Below are 12,055 nucleotides of genomic sequence, written 5' to 3'. Positions count from 1 at the left end.
ACTACCAGGGACTTTTTATGAGAACAATGTTTCTACTTATCATAGACTCTCATTCAAAATGGATAGATGTATACAAAGTGAGGTCACCTACATCTTCAGCGACAATAGACAAGCTACGACAAAGCTTCGCTATAAATGGATTACCTGAAGTGCCAGTATCAGACAATGGAACAGTATTCAAAAGTACTGAATTGAACCGATTTACGAGCCTCAATGGTATTGTTCATGTGAAAACATCTCCATACTACCCTTCTTCAAACGGACTCGCCGATAGAGCAGTTCAGACGTTCAAGTCTAGGATGAAGAAATTATCTGGAAATTCAATTGCAACTAAATTAGCATGATTTCTTTTCCAGTACAGAACCACCCTGATTCGACAACAGGTGTCACACCTGCTGAATTGTTGATGAAGCGCCATCTCCGGTCGAGACTGAACATAATCATGCCAAATTGGGGCCAAAGGTAGAGAGAAAGCAGGAAAGTCAGAAAATGGGAATGATTGTCACAGTCGGGACAGAACATTTAATGTAGGAGAGAAGGTATTTGTGAAAAACTTTAGAGAAGGACCAGCATGGTTGTTTAGTGAAATAAGTGGCGTAATTGGACCTCTTTCCTACCTAGTAAGGAGACATGTGGATCACATACGGTGTAGAAACCAACTATCCAGAAGTGATTCTACCAGTGTTCGAGACAGAATCAACATTTCCTGTTGAATGAACTCAATGAAGTGCAAATGTATTTGAAGGGCCAACTGTACTTGAAACAGTTGAAGAAACAATTTTACCGGCACCTGCCATAGAACCAAATGCTCAGATGGCTACTGTAAGGGAGACTCCAAAGCAAACTTCAGAAGCTGTAGAACTGAGATGTTCTACATGCATAAAGAAACCCCCAGAGAGACTGACTTTGTAAATGATTGATCTGTGTAAATAACTTGACATATTGAAAATTTGTAAAATGTATTTTTCATTAAAGGGGGAGGGATGTAGTAATCTAATATGTAATATATGTTTAAGACAAGCATTGTAATATAAGCTCACATGTTCTTAATATCCAATAGAGTAGCGCGGGCTACCTCTGTGTGCAGTCTTGAGTTAGTCACTGATGAGTAAAGACAGAGTTTTATGCAGTGAGCACACAAGTATAGTTGCAGAGTTTGGTTTGTAAATAAACAGCATGTGTTTATTCTAACAACAATCTCTGGATGTTCTCTGTCTCTGTACCAACTTGGTCACCCCGAAACAAGCCATGTGGATCCTTTAACCCCTACAAACCAAATGGCACTGGATCCAACATCATCCCACTGCCCCCTCTCACAGTCCCCTCGGTTTGCCACCCCCCCAACCAAGGTTCCAGCATTGATAGCAGCGACCTATCCCTCTGAACAACTCCCCCCCCCGCCCCAAGCTCACCCCATTCAATCTTTTGTGGTCATTTCCCCCACCACTTCAACCTTTCCTGGTTAGCTCCCACCACCTGCCTCCGTCCCTTGTCACAGTCGTTAATTGGACCAGCATGAAATCCCGCTAGCCAGGGGGGGGCTTTGGGTGGGTGGGGGTGGGGGTGGGGGTGGGGGGTGGTGAGGGGTATATGATTCTGATTCGCTGGGGTTTTAATTAGCATGCATGAGATGCAAATACAATTCCCAATGAGGTTCCGTGGAAAAGAGACCCACCACTAATCACAATTTCCCGCCATCATTTCCTGCCTTCAGAAAACTGATTTTTTTTTCCATCCAGGCACATAATTCATCTCCACTCATCACAAACCCTTTCGCTGGCAGGAGGGGAAAATTCTGGCCATTGAGTAAGCCCACAGCCACCTCCCTGCTTCCCTTAATTCAAAATGGTACATTAACATTATGATCCAGTTTGACTATGTGTTAATCTTTCTATTGTAAATACTATCACATTCTCTGCAGAGACTGATAACTTTTTTTTAAAAATCCTTCCAGTTTGTAGCTGAAAGAATGACATAACAAGATTTAATGGCTTAAAACTTATACTGTAACGAAGTACTAAAAAAAGGCACTATTGATTAAACCCTATTTTCTTTTTGTAGGCAACTTATACTTTAAACTATGGAATGGAAAATTCCCCTTTTATACTTATCGCACATCTCACTCTCCACAGAATTAAAGCATTTATAATAAACATTCTGCTGTTGCTTCCAACTTTCAAGGGTTCAAGTTTCCCCATTTCCCTGAGTAGTAACTTTGAGTGACTGCCCCAGGCGCTTCCATTATCTGCAGTAAAACCTGTCCTGATGACTATTCCCCTCTGACCAGTCCAGGACAAATCTTAGGTGGCTACAGGATGTATGTCTTTGACTAGAAACCATCTCCTTTCCACATCTGGCAGTGATAGTTTTCTCCCTTCTCACTGTTGACCACACAAAACTGCTGTCTGTCTGTGATATTCATTAATTTGTAGGGAAGCCTATATCCTGATCGCAAAAATGTTTTTTCTCTGCACAATTCCCCATGGCAATGTGAAACATATTACCTTTACAACCAGCTAGAAATACTGATTAGTTTTTCTTGACCCCAACTCTCTTTCATCCTAGGAGTAAATGGACAGCTTACAGCACCACTGTTTTCAACCCGGTACTTTCAACACCTTCCAGGAACTTTGGGAAATGCAGAGTCTCCACTGTTAAAACACAGGCTGCTTTTCTTAGAACAGAATAGTCTAGTGCCTACAGAGGGCAAATATATTTTAGACCTAATAATATGCAATGGGACCATTGACCAGAATGGTAGAGAGGGAGCAAAATTCTTAAGTTGCATTCAGGAGAACCTTTTCAGTCAGTACATAGAAAGTCCAACAAGGGAGGGGGCATTTCTGGACCTAATATTCGGAAATGAGCCCCGGGAAGGTGGAAGGCATATCAGTAGGGGAGCATTTTGAAGATAGTGACCATAACTCAGTTAGCTTTAGGAGAGTTGTGGAAAAGGTAAAAGGTTGGGCTGGGAATAAAGTTCTAAACTAGGGAAAGGCTAATTTTACTGAGATTAGTGGACTGGGATCAACTACTTGCAGATGAAACTGTGTCAGAGCAATGGGAGACATTCAAGGAGGATATAGCGAGTACAGGGCAAATATGTTCCAGTAAAGACAAAGGGGGGGACCAAGTCTAGAGAACCCTGGATGTCAAGGGACATAAAGGTAGGACTAAGAAAAAAAGAGAAGCTTATGGCAGATACTGAGGGTTTAATACGGCAGAGTCCTTAGAAGAGTATAAAAAGTGCAGTGCGGAACTTAAAAAAGGAAATTAGGAAAGCCATGAGAGTGCATGAGAAAGCATTTGTGGGTAGAATAAAGGAAAACCCAAAGGGGTTTTTTAAATATATAAAGAGCAAGAGAATAACTAGGGAAAGAGTAGGGCCAATTAGGGACCACAGAGGTAATCTGTGTATGGACCCGGAAGACGTGGGTGCAGTCCTCAATGAATAATTTGCCTCAGTCTTCACAATGGAAAAGGACGACACAGATATAGACATCAGGGTGGAGGACTGTGAAATATTAGAGGAAATTAAGATAGGGAAAGAAGAGGTACAATTTGGTTTAGCGGCCTTAAAAGTAGATAAATCTGCAAGTCCGGATGAGATGTATCCCAGGCTGTTGAGGGAGGCAAGGGAAGAGATATCAGGGGTCCTGGCAGTAATTTTCAAATCCTCTTTCGCCACAGGTGAGGTGCCAGAGGACTGGAGGACTGCTAACGTTGTCCCATTATTAAAAAAAGGGAGGAAGGGATAGGCCAAGAAATTACAAGCCAGTCAGTCTAACCTCAGTGGTGGGGGAGTTACTACAAAGAATCCTGAGGGACAGAATATATCTGCACTTGGAGAGACATGGATGAATCAGGGATAGTCAGCATGGATTTGTTAAGGGAAGGTCGTGTTTCACAATTTGATCAAATTTTTTGAGGGGGTAACCAGGAGTGTTGATGAGGGTAATGCATTTAATGTGGTCTTCATGGACTTTAGCAAGGCTTTTGATAAGGTCCCTCATGGAAGACTGGGCAAGAAAGTAAGAGCCCATGGGATCCAAGGCAAAATAGCACGTTTGATCCAAAATTGGCTGAGAGACAGGAAGCAGAAGGTGATGGTAGAGGGATGTTTCTGTGACTGGAAGTCTGCTTCCAGTGGGGTTCCACAGGGCTCAGTGCTGGGGCCCTTGCTGTTTGTGACGTACAAAAATGATTTGGACTTAAATGCAAGGAGTATGATCAAGAAGTTCGCGGATGACATGAAAATTGGTAGGGTGGTAAACAGTAAGGAGGAAAGCTGTAAACTGCAGGAGGATATCAATGGATTGGTCAGGTGAGCAGAGCAGTGGCAAATGGAATTCAATGGAAAAGTGTGAGGTAATGTACTTGGGGAGGGCTAACAAGGCAGGGGATTACACTATGAATGGTAGGATCCTGGAAAGTATTGAAGATCGGATGGATATTGGTGTGCATCCATAGATCCCTGAAGGTAGCAAGGCAGGTAGGTAAGGTGGTTAAGAAGGCATAGTGATACTTGCCTTTATTAGCCAAAGTGTACAATACAGGAGCAGAGGTTGTGCTGGAACTGTATAAAATGCTGGGTAGGCCACAACTGGAGTACTGCATGCAGTTTTGGTCAACACATTATAGGAAGGATGTGATTGCACTGGAGAGGGTGAAGAGGAGATTCACAGGATGCTGCCTGGGCTGGAGGATCTGAGCTATGAGGAAAGATTGGATAGGCTGGGATTGTTTTCCTTGGAGCAACGAAGGTTGAGAGACCTGATAGAGGCATATAAGATTATGAGGGGCATAGATAGGGCAGATAGGAAGGCACTTTTTCCATTAGTAGAGGGGTCAATAACCAGAGGCCATAGATTTAAGGTAAGAGGTAGGAGGCTAAGAGGGGAGCTGGGGAGAAATGTTTTCACCCAGAGGGTGGTGGGAGTCTGGAACTCACTGCCTGAAAGGGTGATTGAGTCAGAAACTCTCGACACATTTAAGAAGTATTTAGATATTAACTGGCACTGTCATAGCCTCCAGGGCTATGCGCCAAGCGCTGGAAAATGGGATTAGTGTAGTCAGATCTTTGTTGACCAGCGCAGACATGATGGGCTGGATGGCTTCCTTCTGTGCTGTAGACATATGAGAAACTGAACTGGACTAGCCATATATATACTGTGGCTAGAAAAGCAGGTCAGAGGCTGGAAATCATACGGCGAGTAACTCACCTCCTGACTCCTCAAAGTCTGTCCACCATCTACAAGGCACAAATCAGGAGTGTGATGGAATACTCTCTACTTGCCTGGATGAGTGCAGCTCCAACAGCACTCAAGAAGCTTGACAACATCCAGGGCAAAGCAGTCTGCTTGAATGGCACCCCATCCACAAACATTCATTCCCTCCACCACCGACGAACAGTGGCAGAATTGTGTACCACCTACAAGGTGCATTGCAGGAACTCACCAAGGCTCCTTCAGCAACACCTTCCAAACCCACGACCACTACCATCTAGAAGGACAAGAATGGCAGATGCATGGGCATACCACCATCTGGAGGTTCTCATACAAGCCACTCACCATCCTGACTTGGAATTTGTCACCCTTCCTTCATTGTTGCTGGGTCAAAATCCTGGAACTCCCCCCATAACAGTACTGTGGGTGTACCTACACCACAGGGACTACAGCATTTCAAGAAGACAGCTCACCACCACCTTCTCAAGGGCAATTAGGGATGGGCAACAAATGCTGGCCTAGCCAGCCGTGCCCAAATACCATGAATGAATAAATAAAATAACCTCCCAGGATCTTTTATGTTTCAATACGATTACCTCTTATTCTTCTAATTTCCAGTGGGCATTATATCCAGCCTGCTCAACCTTTCCTCATAAGATAACCTCTTCATCCCAGGAACAAGTCAATAGAACCTTCTCTGAACTGCTTCTAATGCAATTACATACTTTCTTCAGTATAAGGAGACCAAAAGTGTACACAGAACTCCAGATGCAGTCTCACCAAGGCCCAGTACAGCTGTAGAATGCTTCCCTACTTTTACACTCAATTTCCTTTGTAATAAACATCAACATTCTATTTGCCTTCCAAATCACTTGCTGTATCTGAATACTAACCTTTTATGATTCGAGTACCAGGACACCCAGATTCCTCTGTACTGTAGAGTTCTCGAGTCTCCCTCCAGTTAAATAGTATACTGCTTTTCCATTCTTCCTGCCAAGGTGAACACGTTTATATTTTCCCATATTTTACTCCATCTGCCAAATTATTGCCCATTCACTTAACCTATCTAAATCCCTTTGTAGACTCTTTATGTCCTCTTGACAACTTACTTTCCTACCTATTGTTAGGTATCCCGACTTACCTGATTCTTCAGTGAAGGCTGGGAACTACAAGTCCAGGCATGCTCTGGCAGTTTCTGCACATATGCAGATTGTGAGTGGGCTGCATATGTGCAGTTCAGAATTTTAGAGATAGGTGCCCAATGCACCTGCTTGGGGAAAAACAGCATGAAAAACCGGACCACAGTACCCAAGAGTAGGGCTCCATGCCAGAGAAGAGTCCCAGCTAGGACAGAGGACAGGCAAAGAGGACAGGGAGAGGTCCCAAAGAGAGAACCCAGAGAGGGAACTTAGGGGGAGGGGACAGAAAGAGGTCTCAGAGGGAGAGAGAGAGAGAACCAGAGAAGGAGCAATCGGGAGGAGGAGACCATAGGTAGAAGCCACTAGGGAGAGAAACCACTGGCCAGAGGAGCAAAGAAAGAGGCTCCAAGCAGTAAAAGTGCTGCATTTGTCAGGCTCTAAGTAGTGATGGCTAGGTCAAAATCCTGAAACTCCTTCCCTAACAGCACTGTGGGTGTACCTACACTACATGGGCTGCAACAGTTCAAGAAGGCGGTTCACCACCATCTTTTCAAGGGCAATTAGGATGGGCAATAAAAATGTGCCCACATCCCATGAACAAATAAAAAAACAAGCCAACCTGAGTCCCTAGGTTGTTATTAACTTGTTAATAGCATGAGATAAAATTAGGTAGAATGCCTCTTGTTATGTTCTACTATGGGGTCACTTTGCTCACCAACTGGTTGCACGCCTATCTGTCGGCAGGTGAGTCGATTACAATATACTGCAAACACAGAGACCAGTATGAAATGAAGTGAATACTATTTATTTACAGAAACAACAGAGCACTAACATGATGTGTGCTTCTCCAACCAGACCCTACTCTAGACTAACATTAACATGGTAGCCCGTGCTACACAACTTTTGGGTCTTACAGTCACGTGGTCAATCTGCTCACATTCCCTTAAAGGTGTATTACACCTCAGATTACCACACCTCTGTTTAAAAAAAATCAAATTACTTACTGTTTGCTCACCCAATTTATCTATCCTCAGACCTCCTCCGCCATCCTCCCTGTGATGTCACTCAGCTTTCATGGGCTGCTCCACTCGGTTGATTATGATGTCACCATTTCAAATATATTTGGTTTATTTTCCCTAGTCTTCCAGCTTTCTGCTGCAGCTCAGACATGCTGCAGTTTAAATGTCTGCGTCTTGTCCTGTGGTGCTCAGCACCCTCTGCTTGGAGCAACAAGTGGAAAACTGGAGAATGGGAACAGCAGCGAGAAACTTTCTCCAGCATTTCCACTGATCTTCCAGATATGTTATTGTGAAAGATTGGTAGAACTCTGCAGTCATTCAAGGCCAGAGGTATTTTCTGTGAAACAAATGCATAGACGTACAATCTAAGCTTACAATTTGGATAATATGGTGGAAATCAAATCATCGTTATTAATACTTGACTTGAAGTCTCAGTAAATTCATTTTCTTTATTTTTTAAAAATATTCCTTCATTGTATAATCTTTAGACTCATTTAAGTATATCTGCAAGACATATTGCTCCAAATGAAAGAAATTTTAAGTTCACCTAAATTTACCTGAGACTGATAGCATGTGTAATACATCATTACACTTTTTTATAAATATTTTTGTTTCCGTCACTCTAGAATAATCTGTTATTTTACAACACATAACAACCAATTCATTTTAAACATCAGCGTCAAGAACATGCCATGGAAGTATTGTTTTTTAATACAGCGTAATAACCCTAATGCATTTTCTGCCGTCCATTGGTTAAGCAAAACCCATCCGTGCAGTTTCAACCATATTGGGAATCAATTGTCACGTGAGAACATAACCCCATTCTGGCGTAAGGAGATTCTATAAAGTAGTGGCTTATTTCTCCCAAAAGCCACTGTTGAAATTACTTACTCATTCTACTAAAAAGTGTAGTAGAAATAGGATAAATGACTTGTCAGCAGTGGTTTACTAAAAAATAAGTCACATGTGGCATTATGATTATATAACTCTTGTCCTATGATCTTGTGAGTTATAGAGTTTGGTATTGATGGCTACTTTCTGTTGTACTGCATGCATTGAGATTATTAAGATGATTTCTAATTAATCGATCAATATTTTTTTTTACTGTTGTGGCACGAGTCTCCTGCTAATTCTTTACATGTGCAGCCAGAAGTCAGCAATAATCGAACACACTTCTAGCTTTAATCTCATCACTGTGTCTACCTTCCTGTTTATGATCTCTGTCTCAGTCACAACTTAAGCAAAAGGTTCTCCAACAGACCCAAAAAGCCATCAATGACAACTATCTTCCCTGTTACAGTCTCTGCTTTTTCATAATGTTTTCTGCTGGCAATGCCCCTTTGTTGCCAGCATGTCATAATGATGTCTCTTTTGCTACCTCTCTCATCTTAGCTCTGGCTCAGCTGGTAGCCCTCTCACCTCTGAAATAAAAATTGTGGGCTTAAACCCCACTCCAGGGAATGAATTTTTCAGAAGGTGGGCGGGCTTGGTGGGAGTGGGCGAGGCGGGCGCGGAGCCAATCGCTATTTTACTCAGGCGGGCCAACTAAGGCTCTCTCAGCATAAGGTGTGACCAGTAGTGCTCAGTGCTGCCTATGCAGGCAGGAGGAGGAGAGACAGTTGGGGCCAGAGCTTTTTCACACATGTGCGCGAAAGAGTGTTTCAATCTACCTGAGGCAGGGAGCTGCCTCAGGGAGATTGAATCGCTATTTAAATGATTAAATAAATGGTTTATAAATTTGTGTCACATGAGATGGGATATATTTTTATATTTATGAAAAAAATTTATTTATTGAATAAAAATTTTAGGAAACCTCATCCCACAACTTGCGAAGGCCTTTTTGCCTGCCCACTAATGACAATAATTACTTTCTTAATAGTCTTAATAAGCCCTTTACCTTTTGGCTGGTGCGCACCTGCTGAATGAAACATTGTGGGACTGTACGATGACGTCAAGACACTCACCTGATGTCCTCACATGTCATTTTATGCATCAGCATGTTGGGCCCTCCCCCAAACGCCGATGGAATAATCCTGTCTCTGGACTTGGGTACAAAAGTTTGTGCTAACATTTCAGTGCAGTCTTGAAGGAGTGCAGCACTGTCAGAGGTGCCATCTTTTGCATGAGATGGTAAAGTGATGCCCTGTCTATTTTCCCAGGTGGAGTAAAAGATCCTCTGACAATATTTTGAAACAAGAGCAGGGTATCCTGACTAATATTTATCACTCAACCAACTTCAACAAAAATACAGATTACCTGATTAATAAACTTACTGTTGTTTGTAAGATTATGCTGTATTACAACAATAACTGAAAAAATGCACTTGATTGGTTTTGAAGTGTTTTGAGACATCAAGAAATGTGAGTTCCCACTTTTTCTGTATGTACAGACACTGAGGACTGATACAGATAATAAACTGATGATGAGGTTGTAGAACAGCTATTAACTGTGCTAATCCTCTATTGTGCCTTGCAATCAACACATCTACTGAAAATAGTAAAAACTGCTTCAAAAAAGTCTTTCAAATATTTTATTAATAAGTCCAATTAAAACCTACAGTATCCATGATCTAATTATAATTTATGTTTTGATAATAGGGGCTTGCAGAGAATTATGCTATTTCATGATATAGAACCTGTAGCTCAATATCCTTTATGATTGTTGTACATTGTGTATTATTGCATATAAATTGTCAATCATCATTGTTTATTATCCATATGTTATGAATGCTTTCAACAATCAATATGTCTCATTCTGTTGTATGTTGCTTAAGAAGAAATTCTGGATTTTAGATTGGATACACCTCTAAATAATTTACAACCATTTGGATATTAGAAATGATTTTCTGTAGCTATGTAAATGTATTGTTCCAACCATTCAAAGATATATTGAGATCAAAGTTGCCCTAGCCTAACAAGTCTTTCCATTTTAATTTTTGTATTTTCACCAGGTCTCTTAGAATTGATTGGAAATCCCCCGCACAGCCAAATGGCATTATCAGGGGGTATGAAATTTGGCGAAGAACATTGCATCAATGTATAGATGTCATGGATTCAAAAGTAAATCAGAAGAGTCAACAATGTGTTTATGTTCAATGTAAAATAAATGAAAATATCTGTGGCCACTCCTGCTATCAGCCAGAGAGTCAGGTACTGAACTTGTTATTAATTGTTCTTCAATTGGCATAAATTATTCTGTAACCAGTAGAGAGAAGCTAATTGTTTTGACACTTAAGGCAGAATCTTGTGATTATAATCCCTCCCAAAATGCCAGGACCATTTGTGGGTCAGGAACCCAATTAATTAATTTGGGCAATGTCATTGCTCTTTCCCAGAGCAGTGTTATTATCATATTATCATCCCAACTCTGGGTTCCCCAACCAAACAGGGAGGGCGAGCAAGATGACACACTATCCAAGTAATGAAGGATCTCTATTTAAAGGGACCCTGGCAGAATGCGCAATGGCAGCAGTGATTTCAGCATAGAGGATACCTGTGAGAGGGAGCACAGAGCTGCAGAATAGAGGGAAAAGATTGGCTCCCTGGTCCCTGCAGGCAATGACTGATGCAGTGAGGGCAAGAAGAAATGTCCCATTTTCTGTGGACATCGAGAGGAGGCTGCCAGCCTCACCAAGCTGGTGTGGCTGCAAGTCACAGAGGCTGTCAGCAGCACGAGTGTGCTGCCGAGGGCCAGGATCCAGTACCAAAAAATGGTTTAATGACCTCATGAGTTCAGGCAAGGTAAGTGTTCTGCAACTCTCAACTGGCAGCCATCACTCTCTCACCTCCCAAACATTCTCCTGCGCAGCACTCCTCTAATATACCTTGCTGTCACACGTATTCGCTTCTCTCCAGCCTTCTCCTCAAATCTCAAATCTCCATCTCAACAGACAACACTCACACTCACCCTCATCCTATTGCTCACAGTCACCCTTCACAAATGTTCACCCTTCATCCTCATCATTCTCATTAACTATTTACCTTTTCTCATTGCAGGAGAAGTGAGTCCACCACTCCAGTGAGTGGCAGAGCACCGCAGGTGGAGCTACAGCCATGGTAACCCTGATCCCGATGGAGGAGGAAGTGCTGGAGATTGGCAAAGTATAGGCTGTTATCGATGGAGGTATGGGGTTGGCCCAGAGACCTGATGACAGAATTAGATATCACATTAGCACTTGACACTTAGCTGTTACCCATGTTAAATGGATGTCACTGACTCATTAAATGTCATGAGCTGCACTATGCTAATTTGGAACCCTATTTTGCCTACATTCAAGATTAACTCACGTCTTTTATCTCCCACAGGTGCATTGCTAGTGCTGACAGAGAAGATAAGAGAGGAGGCTGAGAAAACCTTAGAAGGGGAATCAACACTGTGAGGATGCACCATCACATGACTCCTGCACACCCTTCATCTCCACAGATACATATGCCTCGTGGGTCTAACATCACAGATAGATAATGTGGGACATGGTAAGGAACACATCACAATTGAACAGGTGTAGGTGCTAGAGACAAAGACAGCAGTGGAGAGTCCCTGTCTGAGGGCATAGAACGCTTCATGATCTGCTCAGCTGGACACCCTTGGGAATCATACATTGATAGGATACTTGTTTGGCAGCAATAGGAATTTTCAGCATTTCCAGAGCCACTGTGTACCCTTGTACAGAAAC

At 42.4% G+C, this 12,055-nt stretch overlaps 1 protein-coding gene across 1 annotated transcript in view; it reads left to right on the top strand.

Moving 5' to 3' along the window:
* Nucleotides 1-12,055, top strand: part of ush2a (Usher syndrome 2A (autosomal recessive, mild)) — a 1,196,697-nt gene that overhangs the window by 913,117 nt on the left and 271,525 nt on the right. The window contains exon 47 of the mRNA XM_041207243.1: nucleotides 10,334-10,532. Within this exon, the coding sequence (XP_041063177.1) occupies nucleotides 10,334-10,532 (199 nt within the window). The remainder of the gene's footprint in view (nucleotides 1-10,333; nucleotides 10,533-12,055) is intronic.

The sequence above is a fragment of the Carcharodon carcharias genome, chromosome 2 (assembly GCF_017639515.1).
Source record: "Carcharodon carcharias isolate sCarCar2 chromosome 2, sCarCar2.pri, whole genome shotgun sequence".
Classification (NCBI taxonomy): domain Eukaryota; kingdom Metazoa; phylum Chordata; class Chondrichthyes; order Lamniformes; family Lamnidae; genus Carcharodon; species Carcharodon carcharias.
This window is presented reverse-complemented; position numbering and strand designations above follow the sequence as displayed.